General features: G+C 47.5%; 1 protein-coding gene across 12 annotated transcripts in view; it reads right to left on the bottom strand.

The window, feature by feature from the left end:
* The window catches only part of LOC146855858 (uncharacterized), a 922,371-nt gene that overhangs the window by 492,212 nt on the left and 407,008 nt on the right, over positions 1–23,151 (bottom strand). For all 12 annotated transcript variants that reach the window (XM_085653813.1, XM_085653801.1, XM_085653802.1 and 9 more), the window contains 2 exons: positions 13,341–13,472; positions 2,472–2,561 (listed from right to left, as the gene is read on the bottom strand). In XM_085653813.1, the coding sequence (XP_085509939.1) occupies positions 2,472–2,561; positions 13,341–13,472 (222 nt within the window). The remainder of the gene's footprint in view (positions 1–2,471; positions 2,562–13,340; positions 13,473–23,151) is intronic.

Below are 23,151 nucleotides of genomic sequence, written 5' to 3'. Positions count from 1 at the left end.
CTTACGCAGGCGGTGGCCAGGGAGTATAGAGGCCCGGAGGGCCCACAGGATAGGCTGATCCCGCGGCATGTGCTGGCCTTTATAGTCCTCCACCAGCGGTTAGACCTGACCCAGCTTACCCTGGAGGAACGTGCTGTGCTGGAACAGGTGTCAGAGGAGGGCTGCCATAGTCCACCCCTATGCCCCGGAGATCCCCCTGGGGATGTGTACGGCGCTCCCGCATGGGGGAGATTGGTCTGGGCTGGCTGTTTGGGAGGAGCTGGGCGTGCAGATGGTAGGGGACTTATTCAGAGAGGGAGTGCTGTTGCCCTTCCAGGACTTGCAGGACTCTTATGGGCTCCCGCGGGGGGACTTTCTGCTCCATGCGGCCCTTGTGGTGAGCCTCCAGAAACATTGGAATATGGGGCTTTCGGAGCCGCAGACCGCCGCAGGTTGCCAATATGTAGTGATGGCGGCGGGGACGACTAAGGCCATTACTTGCCTTTACCGCCGCCTGTCGATGGAGGGCTTGCACCCGCTGGATGCCCTGAGGGAGAAGTGGGAAACGGACCTTGAGAAAGCGATCCCCGAGTCCACGTGGTCCACGCTGGTGCGGAGGGCCTGGAAGGGAACGAGGAATGCCCGGTTCCAGTTAGTCCAGTTTTTTACGTTACACAGGGCGTATCTGACGCCGGCCAAGATCTTGCAATATTTCGGGGGGGTACACTCTCAGTGTCCGCGGTGTGGGGGAGAGTGGGCGGATTTTCGACACATGTTTTGGTCCTGTACGCAGTTGGGCGCCTATTGGGTTGATGTTGTGGATTGTTTGAACCAGGTGACGGACCGCTCCATAGCCCCGGAAATGGGGGCTTGTTTGTTGCTTTGGTTTCCCCACACCCGCCGTACGATGGTCACTAGCAAGTTTCATGATCTGGGGTTGATAATGGCCAAGAGGGAACTGACTATGCACTGGAAATCCCGGGGGGGGGGCCTAGCTTCTTGCGGTGGAGGGCGGCGTTTGCGCGATGGGCGGGGGCTGAGGGTACGCTCCGGGTGCAATTGGCCCTTCGGAGGGACGATGAGAAGGCACTAGCGACGGCCCGAGCATGGGAAGCGTTGGTGGTGGAACTTCAGGGGGTGATGTCTGATGCTGGGGAAGGGGAGAGCACCTCTGATAGGCAGGAGGTAGCAGGGAGCGGGGAGTAGAAGGGGAATGGCGGTAGGCCCTGGACGCATACATCTTGGGTCGGCATGAGGGCAGGCTCTGTTTGCTTAGGGAGAGGTTGGGCTCCCGTACATAATTTATTAGGGAGGAGGGGCACTTCAGAAGAGGGGTAGGTGACGGGGGCACACTGACATGGGGTGGGGGAGGGAGGGGGAAGGATGTTCCTTCTCCTGGACACTTGGTATTGATGATAAATGTGCGGTACTCCTTGGACGGGTGGAGGTAGGGGGATGGGTGTTGCAGTTGTTGATTTGGAAAACAAATAAAAAACGTTTAAACAAAAAAATACCTCACAATACCTTGGCCTTCCAACTTTGAAGATCAGACTAACTTACCTAGAAAGTAACACTCAGCTACTTGCTCTATTTTTAAACTGTATATCTGGAATCCTCTATGAGGAGTTTCCTTTCCAAAGACAGTTGGTAGTCTTGGTGTGCTGCATTCCAAGACTGTTGATGGAAAGAGAGAGTTGTAGATAAATATTGGTGGTGCTTAATGAGCGAGTGTAGTCAGTGTAAAACTGGGAGAGTATCTGTGTTCTTTGTTAAACCTAGACAAATGTACAACAGATTGCAGAAATGTAGATGGGTCTCCTACTTAGAAATTGAATAGGAGGGGAGGACACTACTATTCAGCCTAGCAGTACACCATAACACAAATCTACAAGTTTAGTCCACGTTTCCTCCATCAGTTTGAACAAAAACCCAAGTGTGCAGGTAACAGCAACTCTCAATAGCAGTCCCAACCATCAAACAGTTTTTACTTGCTTATCGTTTAAATGCAGTAAATTATTTGTAAACCTTTGTTTACAAGTCTTCAGTTTATTGAGATATAAATCCCATGTTTGCACATCTTACCAGCAAGTGCCATATCACTTCGAAGAATGCATCTGGTCACATGAGGGTGCTCGTCATTTCTATTCTATGCTCAGTCCTCCTCACAAGTATCACCACCTTCATGGCAGCTTAACTTAAAATTTCTTGCAGGATCTCAGATCTCTTTGCTCTTTCTTCTGCTGGCTGGAAAACTATTACCTCGTTCTTCACTGAGGCTCACGTTACCTTATAAATCTTCCCATCTTCTCTATCACTAGAGACACTAGTGCCATCCTTCTCCAAAACCTTTATTCTGTGGGAGACGAAGCAATCCCATGACATCAAGCACATAGAAACCCAATAACTTTCCCTCTGGTGCTTACCCCCCTAGGTCACCTGCCCAAACATTGCACTGTTAACACCTGTCCTGTGATCAACTTCTGATCACTCACCATTTCTTGAAACGCAGTCTGTGGTTCTTCTAAACACTTTGTATGTCCTTCAGAAACGTGGAATGCGGAGTCATCGAAAGCAGCTGACCGCTGGAATACAACAAAACTGCAAATCAGTATCATAATAATTTTGAGCACTTCTTTTAAAGTGCCTCACCTGGTTTAGCAGTTTTGGAACATTCTATTTCTCAGCTTACCATATTAATATACAACAGAGACAGAATACAATGAACAATAAGATCAATCAACCCCTCTACCACATTTTTCTACTTTAAACAAATATGCCTCCCAGTCTCCTGCATTGCCCTTGGTAGTAATGGGAAGGCAGGAAAAACAGTTAAAGAACACCATTTTTCAGCCTGCTTATATAGTCCAAATGATACGTCCAAAATTGTGCATTTTTATATAAAAACACGAAACTTGCCAGAAATTGTGTTTATACCAAGATTGTAACATTAAGTATTGTAACCACTAGCCTCAAGTGTCATGAGCCACGATAATGGAAAATAGCAGCCGAAATATGTTTTTCACTCATAACTCCAGAATGGATCAGCATATTTCACTGATACCCCCATTGCAGGTTGATAAATGTGCACAAAAGAGTAGAGGTATGATTGAGGATATGGATGATTAATTGTGTAAGCCTTTGTTAAAGCAGTTGCAATTCCTAAGTGGTAACACTGCCCATTTTGTAACAAGTTTAACAGGAGATCAGGTTCAACAGTGGAAGTAATGGGAAGTTTATCTATATAAAGTGTTTGTTAATAGGAAACTGTATCCACAGGATGGAACTATGAATAGAAGTTTTAAGTTAATGGAAGGTGATAGTATGTGCAACTCACAAGGTAGGTCAGCTATTGACTGGGAGCAATGCATTTGTAAAAACTGAGGATCTAACATGTCCTGCGGATTATGCTCCTAGGAAAATGGCCGTGGCTGCAGGATAAAAAGCTATAGAGAAAGATCTTCACAATCCTGACAAATGAAATTGCCTACCTGAAAAAATGTAGACTATCAATTAAATGATGGTCCTATAACTAAGACAACCTCCTCCATTCTATAGCTAATTTGTGCTACAATCAGATAGAAGTGGACTAGGCTACTGAACATTGGCGGAAGGAAGGTAAGCAAATGGATTCTTCCGAGTCTAAAAATACACAGGTATTGAACAGTTAATGTAATATTCATTATACACGTTTATTTAAGATGAGAAAAGAAGGTTCCAGTCATTACATGTCTGAACACAAATGTTTCTTCAATGACAACAAAGACTATGAGATGCATAAAAAAAACATTGTCTCTCGCAACAACTTTTAAAGTGGATACCCAAGTACAGCAGTGTGCTTGGACTTTGCAAGTTGAAGAGCTAAATGCCAAGCTAATGGAGTCATGATTTCTAAGAAGGCAGTATACCATAAAGAGTGCCTAAAGCAAACAATCCAGGGATTAAAGGGAGGGTTCACAGGCCTTGATATTCAGGAGCACATATGCAGAACCTTTAGCTTTCATGCAATCTCCTCCCGAATGTGAAGAAAATACGCTGTTTTTTAGACATTGTGAGTTTAAGCAGCTCTACTGTAGAAGAAGCTTAGACGACATGTGTCCAGTGTTCATTCCACAAGGTTAAAACGAACTTGACACACTTAAAGAAAGCACAGATGTATTAATAGTTGCCACTCGCTAAGGTAAAACTGGGATCTTGGTGATGAATCCCTAGCAGTGATCTTGGCACAAGCAGCAGCGATATTACAAGATACTGTACAACTCAGACAACCACCTTTTTCTGGATTGCTCAAAGAAGAATGGCAACAAAGATTCATCTCTTTTATACTTCTGACTCTAACATGATAGTGTATGGCTCAAAAATACAAAGTGTGGTAAAATATGGATCAGAAAAAATCTTACCATTGCACAACTACCAACTTTCAAATTCTTTAAAGAAGTGGTGTCAGTCCTCAAACGGTATATGATGCACTCAAGTGACACCGTTTCCATTATGTTATGGCTCTTTTATCCACTCAAGATCTAAAGACTTTGTGGACTTCCTTTAAGTTTCGGCATCACAGCCTTGTACAACTGTGCCTTAAGCTGATAAGGGAGGGCAGGGGATGCACTCAAGGGTTCACCTTCTGTCAGTCATGGCTGCACCTCAAACTCAACAATTGCAATAATTGCCAGGTTATAATAAATAAATATATATATATATATATATATATATATATATATATATATATATATATATATATATATATCTCGACCATGTCCCCTCAACCAGAAGGAACGGGCACACACACAGGCTTGCAGGGAAACGGCAATTTTTAATGAACAGGCATAATGCATTTCGGAGTAAGTTCCTTCGTCGGATGCCTTTTAAAACAACTAGTGTTGTCGGTGTCCAGATCTTTGTAGCGCCAGCTTCGCTCCGATAGGCGAAAACAGCATGGTGGGAGTGACATGGATTAAGTACCTTCCCTGTGTGGGTGTCGACCTCGTTCCCGCCATTAACACCACTGCTTAGCGCACAATATTGCTCTTCCCATAAGTCTTCATCCTGCCGCCATTCACCTCGGGGAATCCCGGCATGGATTAGCAATCAAAGTCCGTCGCAACTAGTGTTACTGATTGCAGGATTGGCGGCGGTACAGCAGCATTTTCAAGAACGTTGAAAGTCACCAAAGTTGCCACTTTACCTGCTGTACTTCTTTTAGGATGGGGTACCAAGGTGCTAAGTGGCCATGCACCAAAATCTCTCGACCATGTCCCCTCAACCAGAAGGAACGGGCACACACACAGGCTTGCAGGGAAACGGCAATTTTTAATGAACAGGCATAATGCATTATATATACTCACTTAAAAAACCATAGGTTTCACACACGTTATAGTTAGGAATTAGCATTTAAAAAACCTTGCAAATTCACTTAAAAAAACATAGGTTTCACACGTTATAGTTAGCTGGACATTTCCCTCGTAAAAAACCAAAGAAATTCCCCCGTTATAGTTAGTGCAGGCAACTATAACTCACGCAACCGCAATCCTCTGCTGATGACGTAAGATATTACATCACTGTATTTAGACACCTATTTACCCATGTCTTCTTCCATTAATCTTTAGCTATACATATATTACAAATATTTATTTTTCAGAAAGACACATATGTAATCAGTGATGTAATATCTGACGTCATCAGCAGAGGATTGCGGTCGCGTGAGTTATAGTTGCCTGCACTAACTATGACGGGGGAATTTAATTGTTTTTTTACGAGGGAAATGTCCAGCTAACTAGAACATGTGTGAAACCTATGGTTTTTTAAGTGAATTTGCAAGGTTTTTTAAATGCTAATTCCTAACTATAACGTGTGTGAAACCTATGGTTTTTTAAGTGAATTTGTACGGTTTTTTAAATGCTAAGTTATGTATTTATTAATATTTTTTTTTCAGGTTTTTCACCGTGCGTGCACCGTGCGCGCACCGTGTGCTTCGCACACCGTGCGCGCGCTGTGGGCGCTCGGTGCGCTTCGCCCACCGAGCACCCAGGATGCATTGTGCGTGCCGTACGCACACCCCGCGCTTTTTCGAAAAAACAAAAATGTTTTTTTCACCCTTGGGGGTCCTTCAGTGACCCCCTGACAAAGGCTAGGGGGTCAGGAACTGTCCACCCTGCCCCCTTTTCACGTTCTCCACCTTTGTTTTTCACTGCCTCAGACTGCGAGAGACAAAATGGCGGCCGACACTTCCTGATTTCGACCGATTCAAATATTTACTGACATCTAACAACCAATCAGAATTGCGCTCGCGCACGTCACCGTCCGCGCACCGTGCGCGCGCGGTGCGAGGCTATAGGTATGTATGTACTTTTAACTGCAATTTTCTCAGGAACTAATGAACAGATTGACTCCAGATATGCAACAGGCACATCCCTGACCTGAGGACTACCTCTTTGCCAAATTTAAAGTAATTCTGTTCAGCCGTTTGGGCTGTACCTTGGACTAAAGGTCCCTATGGAAAATTGAATGGGAAAAACGCGTTTTGGGACCCCCCTTTTTTCTCAGCCCCCGCTTGACGAATCCCCCCGAGACTTTCAGGGTAGGAGCGGAGCGCCCCAACTATTTTGAAAATTTCGCGAGGATTCATCAATCGGCGCCAAAGTTATTCCAAATAGAATGTTGCGGATTTCCTATGGAAACACGGTCCTAACTATAACTATCTACTGGCGACCGCCAGTAGATTATATATATATATATATATATATACACACACACACATATATACACACACACACACATATATGTTGATGTTCCAACTTTGAAAGCTCCTTTATTTTCAGAAACTTGCAAGAAGAGAAACGGACTCCAGTTTCTTTGTGCTGTTGAAGATTTATTCAGTGCGAAATGTCGCCATGACGCGTTTCGGGTTCTGCAGCCCTTGATTACATGAAATCATATGTATATACACATACATCCTGCACACACTCTTTTTCCTTGTACTCACCTTTTTCTCGTTCCTCCTTTTTCACATTGGATTATTATTATTCTATTCTTGGGTCCTTTATGACAACACAAAATTGTTATTGGATGAATACTATTGCGGGCACTCAGTGTTTCTAATAGTGTTTTTAATAGTTGTTCATTTATGTTAATTATTCTTATATTAAGGGAAAAGAATGAAAATTTTCCTAGCTATCGTAACGGAAAGTTTCAATTCTATTAAGGACTCGGAGGCGAGGATTATGCCTTCTTTCTCCACTTTATTCACATCAGCAGCACAGAAAGAACAACAAACTACGTTTCCCATGGGACATCGGGAAAAAACAGTAGTCAACAACAACGTGGTAACAACCAATCAAAACGATTAAGAGTGTCCAATCAGAGCTTCCCCTGTAGAATATAGTCCCTTGTTAGTGTCCAGATCTCCTCTTTCGGAGCGCGAAGACAGCCCAGCACTCGACTTTAGGCATCCTGTTTGTGGGTATCAGAACCTGCAACAAACAAGGCAGTATTACCAAGGGGAAAACACAACCCTAGGAAGCAGAACAGAAGATGGAACGGAAGCGTTAGGGCATAACGAGCCAGTCTCATCCATAGAACATGAATGGAAAAAATTTTACTTACATCTGTACGGGGAGGGATCTCCTCTGAGAATCGGGCGGGATAATCCTCGCCTCCGAGTCCTTAATAGAATTGAAACTTTCTGTTACGATAGCTAGGAAAATTTTCATTCTATGTCAGGACTGGAGGCGAGGATTATGCTTGTTTAAAGCTTGCCCACAACCAACTGAGCCATATTGATTATTGGCTTGAAGTAGAACCTCTTAAAGGTGGAATCCGAGGACCAGTCCGCTGCGTTCAGAATGTCCTCCAGGCGGGCCCCTAGACCAAACGCCTTCGAGGCCATCGCTCCCCTTGCGGAGTGTGCCCCAAAATGTCGGAGACTAATGCCTGCCTCCTGCATCACCCAACGCACCCACCTCGCGATGGTGGGCGAAGAAACAGCCTTAAAGGGTTTCCGGAGCGAAATAAGCAGCTGCCGCTCCCCCGGAGGACGATATTCCTCCGTCATTTCCTCATAGGCCTTGAGACAGCGGACCACACAAAGTTTCGGTGAATCCGGGAATGCCGGGTAAGAGACTACTCGTGTATGGCACTTTGTTCGGCGAGAGAGGGTAAAAGTCACTCCCTCCGGAGTGAACATCCGACCTGAGATATCCAAAGCGCGCACATCCGACACTCTGCGGCAAGAGATTAAGCAAAGAAGCATTGCCAGCTTCGCAGACAACTCCTTGCGGGATAAAAACCGATTGGGTTGCCAAGACAAGAAGAGGTTCAAGACTTGATTAACATCCCACAGGGCCGAGTATCGCGGCTCTGGGGGCAAGGAAAGCCGAATGCCCCGCAGGAGTCTGCAGACCAAGGGGTGTTCGCCCACCGCCGAACCGCCCACTGGGACGTGACCCGAGGAAATGGCTGATCTGAAAGTGTTGATCGACCGATACGCCAGGCCATTGGAGGCTAAATGAGCCAGGAAGTTCACAACGTGGACCACATCTGCGCCCACGGGATCGTAAGCCCGTCGCAAACACCAACGGGACCATCTGCCCCACGCAGACTTGTATCGTTTAACGGTGCTACCGGCCCAGGCTTTGGCGATGAGCTCTTCAGCCGACCGCGAAAGTCCCGGGGCTTGCCATCTACCCCTGAAATCCTCCACGCCATGAGCCACAACGAGCTCGTTAACATCAGAGGATGAGGTGCACCGTACGGATCCTTGAGGAGACCCGGGGTCCGGGGTAGTAGGATTGGAAAATCCCAGGAAAGTTCCAGCAGAACTGGAAACCACACTTGAGACCTCCACAGAGGTGTGATGAGAACCAAGTCCGCCTGCTGTCTGCGAACCTGAGCCGTCACCCGGGTAATCATCGCAAAGGGAGGAAACGCGTAACCGTGATCCATACTCCAATCCTGGAGAAACGCATCCGTGGCCGCTGCCCGGGGGTCTGGCCTCCAGCTGAAAAACTTCGGGAGCTGGTGATCTAGGCGGGATGCAAAAAGATCCACTGTAAACGGACCCCAAAGATCGCTGAGGGAGGCAAATACCGAGGGATCCAACTTCCAGAGGCTGGAGTCTCGGAAGTGACGAGATTGATAATCGGCCTCCACATTGTCCCGGCCCGGTAGATACTCCGCTGTGACCGATACCTGGCTGTCTAGGCAATACTGCCAGAAGCTCGCCGCCAAATCTGAGAGGGCTTTCGACTTGGTGCCCCCGAGATGATTGATATAACGGACCGCTGACACATTGTCCATTTTCAAAAGTACGCAAGACTGCACTGAGTCCTTGGTCCAACATTTGACTGCAAACGAGCCGGCCAGAAGCTCGAGACAATTTATATGTAATTTGCGTTCGGCGGGAGACCACAAGCCTCCTGTGGAAAGCTCTCCGCAACGGGCACCCCAGCCCAGCTTGCTGGCGTCGGACTCGATGACCAAATCCGGCACTGAACCGAAAATGGCCCTGCCATTCCATGCCTCCATGTGTGATAGCCACCACTGGATTTCGTTCCGAGCCTCGTCGGACAGGCGAACCTTGTGGGAGTACGGAAACCCCCTCCGAAGAAAGTACGCCTTGAGGCGTTGAAGGGCCCGGTAGTGAAGCGGGCCCGGAAAAATCGCCTGAATAGAAGCCGACAGCAGGCCCACGACCCGGGCCAGCTGGCGGAGGGACACGCGCTGTCGAGCCAGAACGCGACGCAGCTCGTGGCGGATCTTTGCAAGTTTTTTGGACGGCAGACTGAGAGTAGATGACACGGAGTCGACGACGAACCCCAAAAAGGTGACCGACTGAGCGGGATGGAGAATGGACTTCTTCCCATTGATCACGAACCCGAGGTCCTGCAGCAAGGACACTGTCATCTGTAACTGATTTGCTAAAAGGATGGGACAGGGAGCCATCAAGAGTAGGTCGTCTAAATAGACTATCAATCTGACTCCGCGAGCTCGCAGGAATTCCACCACCGGTTTGAGCACTTTTGTGAAGCACCAGGGAGCGGAAGACAGCCCGAAAGGGAGTGACGAAAACTCGTAAATCCGGTGACGCCATTCGAACTGTAGGAAACGGCGGTGAGGCCGAAAAATAGGAATCACCAGATAGGCGTCCTTCAAATCCAAACGAACCATCCAGTCGTGAGGACGGAGAACGTCCCGCAGGAGATGAATACCCTCCATCTTGAAATGGCGGTAAACTAACCACCCGTTGAACTCGCTGAGGTTTATGACTGGACGTTTGCCTCCATCCGACTTGTCCACTAAAAAGAGGTTGCTGATGAAACCGCGCGGGTGACGCGTCGCTGGCGAGATGGCCCCCTTGCGAAGCAAGGAAGCCACCTCCTCGTCTACCAGCTGGGCATCGTGACCTGAAAACTGGATAGGGCGAGGGGGAACCCGTTGCATAGGCTGTCCGAAGTACTCTATGTGAAATCCCCTTATCGTCTGAAGAACCCAGGCATCGTGGGTGAGCTGTGACCATGCCCCGTAACAACTTGCCAGGCGCCCCCCTATTCTTTGAGGGGAAAAAGGGATAACACTCACCGGAGTTTGAATTGGAAGCACCTCCTCTGTGACCTCTGCCTTTGCCACGGCGTCCTCTCGTGGGGTAGAAGTTTCCGAACTTCGACTGATCCTGATACTGACCGGGGCCTCTTTGGTTGTTTTGGTGACCTTGGCGACCGGTCGAGCGGCCCCTCCCTCGACCGGCCCCGCGAAAAACACGTGGGAACACTTTTTTAATAGTGGACTGCGCCCTGTCCAGTGACGTGAAGGTATTCACGAATTTGCCTAATTCCTTAATAAAAGGTTCACCAAAGAGACCTCCTTGGGCGACAGCCCCTGCTTCCGAATCCGCTAAGTCGCCGAGTTTCGGGTCAATCTTAATTAAAAGGGACCTCCTCCGCTCGGTAGAGAGGGCACAGTTGGCGTTGCCTAAGAAGACCACCACCCGCTGAGCCCAACCCGAGAGGGTTTCGGGGGAAATCATCGATCCCGAAGCTTTCGCTTCCTCCGCCATGTCGAGGATTTTTGTGGCGGGACCCAAAACGTCCAGGAGCTTATCCTGGCATGCTCTCCAAGACCTGTCGATGCCCTTCTTAGGGTCTCTAATAAATTTTTGGAGGAATGTCAACATCCTCGGATCAATGTCCGGGGTCAGGGCCACTTTCCCCTCCAGCGAGGGGCGAGGACACTCCGCTCGGAGACAACTGCGGGCCTCCTTTTCAAGTGGGCGCCTGATATGCTCCGCGACGTAAGTCGCTACCTTGTCAGCTGGGACCCAGTCTGAAGAACGAGGGTGAACAATATCATTAGGGTCCAACATGTCAGAAGGAGTAGGAGGAGGTTGTAAGTTAGAGGGCCCCAAAGGGGTCTGTGAGGGCCGGGTCGGGAGCCATGACCTGGACGGGCTGGCATCGGGATCCCCAGAAGGACCTGGAGGCGAGGGGGGGGGATCGAGGTTAGCCAGCGAATCGCCCGCCCCCCCAAGGGTTGGCTATCAATGAAGGCCCGCTTGAGGCGCTCAAAAGCGTCCACGTCTACCCCGGGGGCCCGGGGGCGTTTGGGAGGGGGAGGCCCCTGGAGTTCCTGGGTGGTAGAAGGCAGGGACGATCGACGCTCAAAACGCAAAAATGCCTGTTCTATTTTTTGCGTCAGCCTGTCCTCTAAAGGAGATATGGCCTGGTCCACCGCCTTGTAAATAGAGGTGTCAACCGCCTCATAAAAGGCATCGCCCCACGGCATATCTGCCAGAGGATCCTCCTCTTCCTCTTGGTAATCCCCGTAAAACTCCATCATGGGGGAAAGGGGCGAAAGACTTTTGCGCTGCACTCGCAAGAAGTATTCACAACTGGGTGTCAGTTGGCAGATTTAAACGTGGTAGGTCCACTATATGTTTGGTACATGCAGGGTGACTAGCCCTGAGGGGACATCAGCTGGCCGAAGCAAATCAAATTGAGCAGTGCAGAAGACTGGGCTGGAAACGTCCCCAAAGTCCGCCTAACGGCGAGTACAAGACCTCCTGGGAGGCGTCAGCACTAATGTGCGAAATACCAGACTCGAGTTCCTCGTTATTAACTCAACGCGGGAACCGAGCGTCACCAATGCAAGTAATAGGCCCGCGAGCTGAAAACTGAAGCTCGCGAGGCCGGTACAGACCACAGTCGGCGTCCTTCTCAGCCCAGAGCTCCGGAGGCACCTAAACGCGCGCGCGTCTCTGGAAACTATGAAAACCAGAGACGCGTCGCGTTCAGTCACCGCCTCTCGCGCCCTCAGGCGGCGGGAGGACCAGAGCGCGCCAGCGGAGCCGCGTAGGAGTGGGAGACGACTCTCACTCCCGCGGCCCAAGACGAGACGAAAATCGTCACGAAAACACACCCCCTATCATAACGACGGGGAAAATAAAATCATATAACACCTTATCGGCGAAAACGCGATGAAGAAGAAACGCGTCTACTGAAATATATAATAAACGTAACTAACAACTCTCAACTGGAGCGAAATAACAGTCATGTAAATACATGTATAAAATAAGCAGTTTGAATCACAAGTATTAAATTTAACACAAGCCCCCCAAACAGAATAACCCTGAGGGACTTAACTGGCTGCGCAGCAGCGAAGAAAGAGGGGATCTGGACACTAACAAGGGACTATATTCTACAGGGGAAGCTCTGATTGGACACTCTTAATCGTTTTGATTGGTTGTTACCACGTTGTTGTTGACTACTGTTTTTTCCCGATGTCCCATGGGAAACGTAGTTTGTTGTTCTTTCTGTGCTGCTGATGTGAATAAAGTGGAGAAAGAAGGCATAATCCTCGCCTCCAGTCCTGACATAGAATCTGTGGCTGTCCTGATGAAGACGCTTCCTAGCATCGAAACGCGCGTTGAGAAGATCTTGATTACAGCCACCGTTTTTGTCTTTGTTTATGTGTAATTATGTCTGTCATATTGTATATTGATCTGTTATGCATATATATTCTTTGTGGAAAGTATTGTATTTTTGTCTTATAATTTGAGATTATATATACATCATTTTTTCTAATGAAAATACATAAATAATAAATATGTCTTGTGTTATTTACATATAATAAAAATCAAACATGTTTTTATAAATATTGTGTACACTTAGTTGCCTTTTGAATAAGTTACAGTTATCATCACTATATAGCTGTAATATCTAGACTGCCTAGGGTGGTTAGATTCATACTTGCTATTTGCCTTGCCCTAGGAGACGTTTAATCTTAGCAGGGGGTCCCTTATATATGCACTGTATACACATACATATATCCACCACATTCTTCAAGTAATTTGGGGTTATCTTCAGGTCACTCACCCTTTTCTCAAATTGCTTTTGACGCTCGTGTAAGGAATCCATCTGTTTTTGTAAGCACTTCATCTGTTCTTGTATGCATTGCATCTGCTCATCAATGACACGGAGAGCAGGATCCTCAAACTGAATATGTTCCTGCGAAAAGAAAAAACTGTAAACTCAGTTCATTCTCTAGCCCATCTGTTTTAGTTCCTTTTTTTATAGAAAAACCACCAGCTTAACTGCTGTTGTACAAGCCAAACCTCTTCAAGAAAAGTAGTTTAGATGCATCTGTTAAACTCATATCCATCATAAAAACTCTAAACTTTAATAAGGAACGAAACTGTACGAATGAAAACAAACATAACCCTTATTTTTCTAACCCATCACAGATGAGTTTCTCATCATAACCTGAATTCTCATACAAGTGCCAGAAACTCCCAAAGCCAGACTCCATTTTGAGCATGTCATGTTAGCCTGTCTGCCTTTGGCCTACTAACAGTAAGTCATTATCTTTCGCAGAACTCGTGAAACGATCAGGGGCGGCTCCCCTTGGGCGTCGGAGAGTCGCCTCATTGCTTTCTCGCAGTGCGAGAAGCAGAAATATAAAATGGTATAAATACCATTTTACATTTCTGCTCATCGCACTGCGAGAAAGCAGAAGAAGGGTATGCCTGGTTGGGGGTGGGTGGGTGGGTGGGTCAGGGACGAGTGGCTAGCCCAATGTTATGGGCGCTGACTGTTTAGCACTCTCCATTTTCTTCATGTAGGCTGCTGCACAGCCAGCATGAAGTAAACGGCCTCCCCGTAGATGCCTGTAAGGACGGCGTTCTTGCCAATCACAACGCTGCTATTGCAACGTTGTGATTGGCTTAGGGGAAGAGAGGGAGGCTGTCTACTTACGCTTCCTGTGAGCAGAGAGCAGGAGATGCGACGCAGGAGTCCAGGACCGGAGGAGATGGTACTTTTTTTAATTTTAAAATTTATGTTAAATTATCCCCGCATCACCTCCCCGTGCGCCCCGGAACACCTCTAGACAAAGGAGAAGTGGAAGACTTAGCTCTAGTAGAATGAGCCCTTAAACCCTCTGGAGGTTCCTTACCAGCCAAAGAGTAGCATATCTTGATGCACAAGAAAATCCATCTGGAAAGGGTGCGCTTGTGCACCGCTCTGCCTTTCCTGCAGCCAACAAAGCCCTTTGTCCTGTCAAGGTAGAAGTTCACCGCCCTCTTAGGGTCCAGACGGTGAAGCCGCTCCTCCTCCTTGGAAGGGTGAGGGGGAGGATAGAAGGTAGGGAGGGTAATGGACTGCCCCAGATGGAAGGGAGTTACCATTTTAGGCAGAAAAGCAGCCCTGATCCTGAGTACCATTCTTTCAGCATGAATGGTCAAGAACGGGGGTTTTGAACTCAGAGCTTGAAGCTCACTTACCCTCCTTGCCGAGGTGATCGCAATGAGAAAAACCGTCTTGAAAGACAACAGTGTCAAGGGACACTTGTTTAAGGGCTCGAAAGGAGAACCCATCAGGTAAGTTAAAACAAGATTTAAGTCCCATTGAGGCACAATAAAAGGAGTAGGAGGAAACTTATTTGTAAGGCCTTTTAGAAATCGTAAAACAATAGGCGATTTGAACAAGGATGGCTGATCCGGCAAGCTTAGGAATGCCGACAAAGCCGATAAGTATCCCTTAACAGTGGCTACAGTAAAACCTTGCTGAGCAAGAGAAAGGGCAAACTGCAGAATGTCAGATAAACGAGCCATCAAAGGACCAATTGACTTCTCCCCACACCAGAGCACAAATTTAGACCACCTATAGGAATAGATAGATTTGGTGGAATGACGTCTGGCAGACAAAATTACATCTACCACATCTGGCAGGAGAGAAAAATAATTCAGGTTGCCCCGTTCAATCTCCAGGCATGAAGGTGTAAGCTCTGGAGGTGGGGGTGTAGAACCTGCCCCTCCGACTGCTAGAGGAGGTCTTCCCTGAGAGGGTGACGGAGCGGAGGGCACGAGGAGAGGTGGAGAAGATCCGTATACCACACCCTTCTTGGCCAATCCGGGGCGATCAATATGACTTGGGCCCGGTCTTGGCGAATCTTCCTCAGAACCCGAGGAATCAAGGGTATGGGAGGAAACGCGTAAAGGAGTTGTGAGCTCAAACTCAACTGAAACGCGTCCCCCAATGCTCCCTGCATCGGATACTGGAGACTGCAGAATGACGGGCAGTGAGCGTTCTCGTGAGTGGCAAACAGGTCCACCCGAGGGGTTCCCCACATCCGGAAAATGTGACGAACCACCTCTGGATGAAGCCTCCACTCGTGATCGGCGGAGAACTGCCGACTGAGACTGTCTGCACGTACGTTCAGAACACCGGCCAGATGATTTGCCATCAGACAAATCTGAGGATCCTGAGCTCAGGACCTGAGACGCAAAGCCTCTCTGCAGAGACAAAGAGACCCCACTACTCCCTGCTTGTTGACATACCACATCGCGGCAGTGTTGTCCGTCAGGACTTGAACCGACTGACCGTGAAGGGAAGGGAGAAAGGCCTTGAGTGCCAAACGTATCGCCCGCAACTCCAAAAGGTTGATGTGAAGCAACCTTTCCTCTGGAGACCAAAGACCCTTGATCTCCAGATCCCCTAGATGCGCACCCCACCCTAAAGTGGATGCATCCGTTATTACTGTGGCCACCGATGGAGGTAGATGAAAGGGCTTTCCTTGAGACAGATTGCCCTCCACGCTCCACCAAGATAGATCAGCCGCAGCTTCTCTGGAGATCCTCACACGACTCCCTGAGATCTCCTTTGTGTTGATACCACTGCCTGCAGAGGCATCACTGGAGCACCCTCATGTGCCAACGTGCATGGTTGGCCAACAGAATGCAGGAAGCAAACAGACCGAGCAGACGAAGGGCCTTCAGGAATGGAACGACCGCTTCATCGTAAAACAAAGGAATAATTTCCTGTATGTCGAGAACCCTTTGTGGAGGTGCAAATGCTCAACACACAGTAGTGTCCAGTACCGCCCCTATGAACAGGTTGTGCTGAGAGGGCACCAGGTGAGATTTGGGCACTTTTATCGAAAAACCCAATTCGTACAACAGCTGAGTCGTAACCTGCAGATGATGAAGCACCTTCTCTGGCGACTCCGCTTTGATCAGCCAGTCGACCAGATAGGGGAAAACCGAAATCCCCGATCTTCTGAGATGGGCTGCCACCACTGCCATCACCTTCGTGAAGACTCGAGGTGCAGTAGTAAGACCAAACGGAAAGACCGCAAACTGATAATGTTGCGACCCTACCGTAAACCGGAGATACTTCCTGTGCGACTTCAGGATGGGGATGTGGCAATACGCATCCTGCAAGTCGATCGACACCATCCAGTCCTCCTGATTCAGCGCTTGAAGAACCTGTGCAAGGGTGAGCATCTTGAACCTTTCTTGCTTCAGATAAAGATTCAAGATACTGAGGTTCAATATCAGACGCAATCTGCCGTCCTTTTTTGGAATCAGGAAATGCCGGGAGTAGCATCCCTGACCCCTCTCCTGCTCTGGAACCACCTCTATCGCACCTTTTTTTAGTAACGTCAGGACTTCCTCCTGTAGGAGGAGACGGTGGTCCTCTGATCAAGCCCCTTGACAAGGAGGGTAATTTGGAGGGAATTGCCAAAAGGGAAGGGCGTACCCATTTTCTACAAGATCTAGAACCCAAAGGTCTGTAGTAACCGATTCCCAATTTTGTAGAAAATGGGTAAGCCGGATCCCCACAGGACCAGCATGATCCAGAATGGTGGATCTAGGGCTGCTTTGCAGTGGTGGGTGGGGCTGAAGAGGAGGAAGAGGAGGAGGAGGAGGAGAGCTGTCGGCCACGAAAGCGACCCCTGATTCTGCCTCTGTAACCCTTATACAGAGTGCTTTGCTGCTGCTGCTGTGGCTGTATGTACGAAAGGTAGACCTTCCGAAGCCCCTGTACCTCTTGAATTAGCCTCTTGGTTGAGTCTGAAGGCCCAAAGATTTAGCTGTGGCCTTACTCTCCTTAAATCTTTCCAGCGCAGCATCAACTTTCTTGCCAAAAGACCAGAGCCATCAAAAGGCAAGTCCAAGAGCGTTGACTGGACATCAGGGGAAAATTCCGATGATTTAAGCCACACACTCCTCCTGGTGGCAACAGAAGATCCCATGACTCTTGCCACCGAGTCGGCTGTGTCCAATCCACTCTGGATCACCTGACACGCCGCCTCCTGGGCATCCGAAAAGATCTCATTATAACCAACCCTATCCTCCTCAGATAGTTTTGGGGCTAGCTGTTTAGCTGAGTCCATGAGAGCATGTATATAACGTCCCAAGAGACAGGTGGCATTCGTTGATTTGAGAGCCATGCTGGCCGAAGAAAAGACCTTCTTGGCCGACTGGTCCAGCTTTTTAGGAAATGAGCCCGATGATTTTCTTGCACATGCAGCCTGAACAACCAGACTCTCAGGAGACAGATGAGATGTTAAAAATTCTGGGTCTCCCGGAGCCGCCCTATACCTCCTGGCTATGACTTTGGAAACTGCCGGAGCAGAAAAGGGCTTACACCACACCTCCATCACAGGCTCTTTGATGGCATCGTTAAAAGGGAGCAGAGACTCAGAAACAGCAGAAGGAGTGTGCAGAACTTCTGTTAAGATGATCGGTTTTAACTCGGCAGAAGGTAACTGCAGATCTAAAAGTTCAGCTGCCTTTCATGGTATGGCACCACATCCTTTGAAGGGGCATCAGAAGGAGGAGTAATCTCCCATTCGGGTGACAAGTCCAGGCCACTAGCCTCCTTCAACTCCTCAAAAACATCATCCGACTCCATGAGTTCCCCTTCTTCTACCTCCTCCATAAGGTATCTTTGCTCATTCAACACCCTCTGAGCTCCCTCCTAGACCTGATTCTGACAACCGGTGTCGGCGGCGCTGTGATCGAATCCGACGGCGCCGGCAAAGAAGGGAGCGGCGTCGATGTCCTCAGCGCCGGTAGATGCCAAGACGGCGTCGCCGGAAAAAATGGCATGAAGGGAGCCTGAGGATAGGCTTGAGGAACTCCCAAACTGAAGGCCATAGGACCCAAAGGTGCACCAGAGGGGTACATGGCTCTGGAGAATACTCCATACATCGCATTAAGATAATGCGTGGGGTCCTGACCTGGTCCAGGGAATGCAGGATATTACTCAGGCATCACTGGACTCGGGCCTACCGGCACCGACGGTGGAATCAGTGGAGCCGAAGGATCACCCGGGACTGGAGGCTCCTCACACAGAACCGGGGACGGAGCCGGAGATGGAGCTGGCGTCGGAGATGGAGCCGGAGAATGATCCGGTGAAACCACAGGTGACGACAGGCCAACAGGTGAATCCGGAACGGGAGAGGGAGACACAAAGTCCTTACAGCGTCGGGAGGGCGATGTCAATCTCAGAGCCGCATCCTTATCCGAGTGACGCCGAGACAAATGCCTCCTCTTCTTCTTGTGCTTCCTGGATTTTCTCCGGCCTCTCTTTTCTTTCTTCATCCTCGCGATGAAAATCTTTGCTTCCCTCTCCTTGAGAGCCTTGGAAATCATCTTGCGGCAGCAGAACATCCCTCGACATCATGGTCCGATGACAGGCACCACACGCAGTCGTCATGCGGATCCGTTATGGACATGTGTTTCCTACATTCACGACACGGCTTAAATCCTGACTTCTTCGTTGACATTTCTGCAGAAGAAGACAAAGAATACCAGCAGAAAACTAAGTAACCAGTATAGCTACAGAGAGAGTCCCGAAATCCGTTGGCGTCGACGGCGCGGAAAAAAGGGAACTGACGTCATCACGCCGACGAGGTCTTCTTATGGAACCGGTGACGTCAGCGGAGTCGCGAGCGGAGCCATGTCTCTGTGACGTTGTCTTCGACCTCATCGGCGTGGACTGCTACAAAAGTTTCCGAATGTTGCTGGCGCAGGGGATATTCACAAGGTGAGGAATCCACTGGCAGATGTATCCATCAGAAAGACTGCTGCAGCATCCACTTTCATGCCGAGAGTCAAAACCGAGAAGAGAGGAAACTATCCCAGCTGATGTGTGTTCTCCTGGCTGAAGTCTGAGAACCACAGTAGTTATGCTGTGAAAAGGTATGCAGCGTGCCGAGTCCCAAGAAACTCTTGAGGCAAGTTAGCCACTACATGCTCTCATAGTGTAGCACACAAAAGTAGTCTTTAGGCTGGCTAGGCTTCTAGGAGCATTCTAATTATGTTAGTGTGCATTTTATTCATAATAGGCATAAGTGCTGTTTTAATTACATTTAATGTGGTTATTACTTAAGTACTAAGTAACAGGACAATACTGTTGAAATAAACTATTTTAAACATATATAGTACAGTGCTTGTGTGTGCTATTCTAAAGACCCAAATTGGGTTGGAATTAACACTGCATCGCTGACCCCTTTAAGGGACTGCTCGAAACCTAGAAATTATGGACACTACACCAACCGGTATGCTCAGTGAGGGGTGTGTGTGGGACTACAATAACCTTAACGTCCCAGCTTAAGCAATGGTGCACTGAACTCAGTCTAGGCATCCTTGGTGGGAGTGCCAACCCTTACAGGCCCGAGTTAGAGCCCCAAGGTAAGCAACACAAGTTGGGAAAAATGCACAACTCTTGATAAATGAAAACCCTTTTAGAAATACAAATAGAGGGCTATCACCTCTCCTTGCTTTCCCCCTATACTACAATTCTCATGGACTCAGCAGTCCCTACAAAGCTGAGCAATTCACAGTGAAAGACCCCTCAAAAGGCTGTACACTTTTCAAGGTTACTGCTTCCGTTCAAAGTTTGGAGCAAGAAATCACTCACACACACAATTCTCCTCCAACAAGGAGTCACAGATGGTTAGCGGTGACAAAAATAACCAATATTGAGATCTATCATAACACAAAAGTAAATTTCCTCTGAATATCTGGATCTTCCAACATCATGAATACAATTTAAAGCAACGCCACATGTTTATGTAGAAAGAACAAAGTGGTCTGAGAAAATATTTGTTTTAAGGAAATGATGGCTAAAGTGAGACACCTTTATTAGTCACGCTGTACAGCACTAACTCTTAATTCCTATACTTGCACTTATTGGACAATTACAGAATAGCATTTTTGCATACAACATCTTTGATAACTGCTCCTACATTGATAACTGCTTATAAAACTAATGCAGGCAAATACAAGACGTACACTGCAATAAACCCAACATAAGTTAAATCACAGTTTATACTCCTGTAAAGGAAGTCCTTAGTACACCTTATTGATGATGCTGGCTAGGTTGGCAAACCACAACAGTGAAAACTCTCGTGTTTTATCCCAGAAAAAAAATAGGTTGAAAAGAGGTTTGGGCACACGTCCAAGCTTTACTATGCAAAGCCGTTCCTGCCCGAATTCCAGAGGCCTTCTCGAATTCGTTATTGAACAGGAAATAAAACAAACTGGACAAGGTGGATGCGATGCTGGTGTGTCGTTTATAGCAATGAGGTTGAAGGTCTATCAGTTTAACAGTCTTTATGGGGGAATCTTGTACTTAACAGTATGTAAAGGTAACTTTCTTAAAACGCATTGGAAGTTGAACAGCAAGTATCAAGGGCCAGCTCCACAGCAGAAATGTGTAAGTTTTATGAATGCACTGTGGTGGGGTTTAGCCGAACAATATTTCATATCTCAGAACTGCTATAAACATACATGGTAAACAAAACCTGCTGACTTGCCCACCGTTTATTTTTAGAAAACTTTACTTCTACTCTGCGAAGATGATTCTGGAAGTATTTGTTAAGCTGGAGCTTGGCGAACATTTTGAACTGGAGCTCCATGAACAGTTCAGAGTTCATTTTCTTGTAATACCTAAAAGCAGCATTTTATGGTCCAAAAGGCGCATCTTAAACTGGTGTCTTTCAAATGCACTGCACATGTACTTTACTGCAGAAGTCCAATGCTGTACCTTGTTTGTCTGCCATTCTTATCTTGCCTCTCTCCTACCGCTAATTCAATATAACAGGAAAGGAGAAAATGATCTAGGACCTGGGAGTCAGAAAAGAAACACCGGTACAGGCACTCCACAGTTCAGTAACCAGGAACAATAAAGGGTTTATTTCAGAAAGACAAGCCCACGCCGCAGCGCGCACCAGGTGATACAGGACTCCCCTGGGGCTTGTTTGTTTTCATTTAACTGTTGTAGTTTTCTTTCCAATGATTTACTCAAAATGCAAGCACGTACTATTGGCTTTGCCCGCGCTTGTTTGAAAGGTATTCCTACGTGGTTGGTTGTGCGCCCATTGTCACACAGCTCCCATTTCCCTCTGGTGTCTGGAGACAAGACAGCTCAGTGACTGGTGCCTGGGTGCAGCTGCCGGTATTTCCTGTGGGGCGGCGTGTAGCTCCAAAAAATAACCCAGATCGGTGTAAAGAACAGGAAGCGAGGTATCTACATAGAACAATATGGCTTGTGGTCAGGTTCAGATAGAGTTATATAAATTAGGATGTGAATGGGGGGCGGGCTTTTTGAAACGTAGTGCAATGGGATTTTACTTAGCCTAGAATCACACGGTTTGTTTGGGTTAAGTAGCGCCGAGATTAGAACGCAGCTCGTCACTTGAATGTAAATATACAACTTGTCCATGTGACTGTCATTACGAATTTCCGAGAAAGCAGGGGTTAGACGGTTTAAATAAACAGTACAGAAGGTTATATACACCCAATATGCAACAGACACGTAATTTATCAAAAGGAACATTGACGACTTTTAAAAATTGGAATTTGCGTGAATAATAACCCAGGTTCACAAAAATAAACACCTCGTTAAAACCATTCTGGAATAGATTACTATCCAATCATCGTTACATTTGTATGGCGGTACCGTGGGTTGAGCACCAGCTGACCCCATGTCACAATGATCCTGAACAGGGCTGTTGTTAAAAACGGCAATGTATACTGGTACTTGTACCTTTGATTTCATCAAGGAGCCCAATAGACTCAACTACCAGATTACATACATTTGAAGAAGGAAAAGCCAGGCCTGGAGCATCGTGTCCTTGTGGTAGTCAATAAGAAGTCTGAGGCCGAAGTCCAGATTTCGCCATTCGTATGTTTTGTGACCAAGCATAATTATTTGACCTCTCCAATTCACTTGGGTGAACTGTAAACATATCTACTAACTATAATGAAAGCTGGTAGCATGCTTGAGTCGTAACACGCGCGCAGGGAACCGATTGTCTTTTTTTGCGAAGTCACTTATTGAATGAGCATTTAACTCGGCATACATGTTGCATGCCTCAGCTGCCTGGTTTCTTCCTCTCTAGTCACACTGAGCATGAATTACAAACTGAGTAGCAGTAACAAGCATTTGCAATGCAATAGGTCTCGCATTTACGCACGTTTGAGCTATTGGCATTGTAAATAATATTGCCTTTTTTTATGTTTTGGCTTTTAAAACCTAATTAAAAGGCATTGCCATTTACAATGCCAATAGCTTAAACTCTCGGAAATGCGAGACCTATTGCATTGCAAATGCTTGTTGTTCTTTGGTTTGTATAATAAATACATTGCAGTATTGAGTAAACATTCATGCTGTTCGACTTATTTAACAAGCGGCAGTGAAAGCGATCACGAAAGCGATCGCTATTCTAAAACAAACACACACGCAAGTGGCGAGCGCTCGCGCGCGCCTGCCACAGCGAAACGTGGTTTCAATTATCGCGGCCGTGTCTGGGCATGTTAATTGAAACCACATGACGGCCGGTGCACGTAATAGACACCAATAGGCCATGGGCGAAGCAATACGCCCGCCTTTG

This window comes from Triturus cristatus, chromosome 4_1 (assembly GCF_964204655.1).
Source record: "Triturus cristatus chromosome 4_1, aTriCri1.1, whole genome shotgun sequence".
Lineage (NCBI taxonomy): Eukaryota > Metazoa > Chordata > Amphibia > Caudata > Salamandridae > Triturus > Triturus cristatus.
This window is presented reverse-complemented; position numbering and strand designations above follow the sequence as displayed.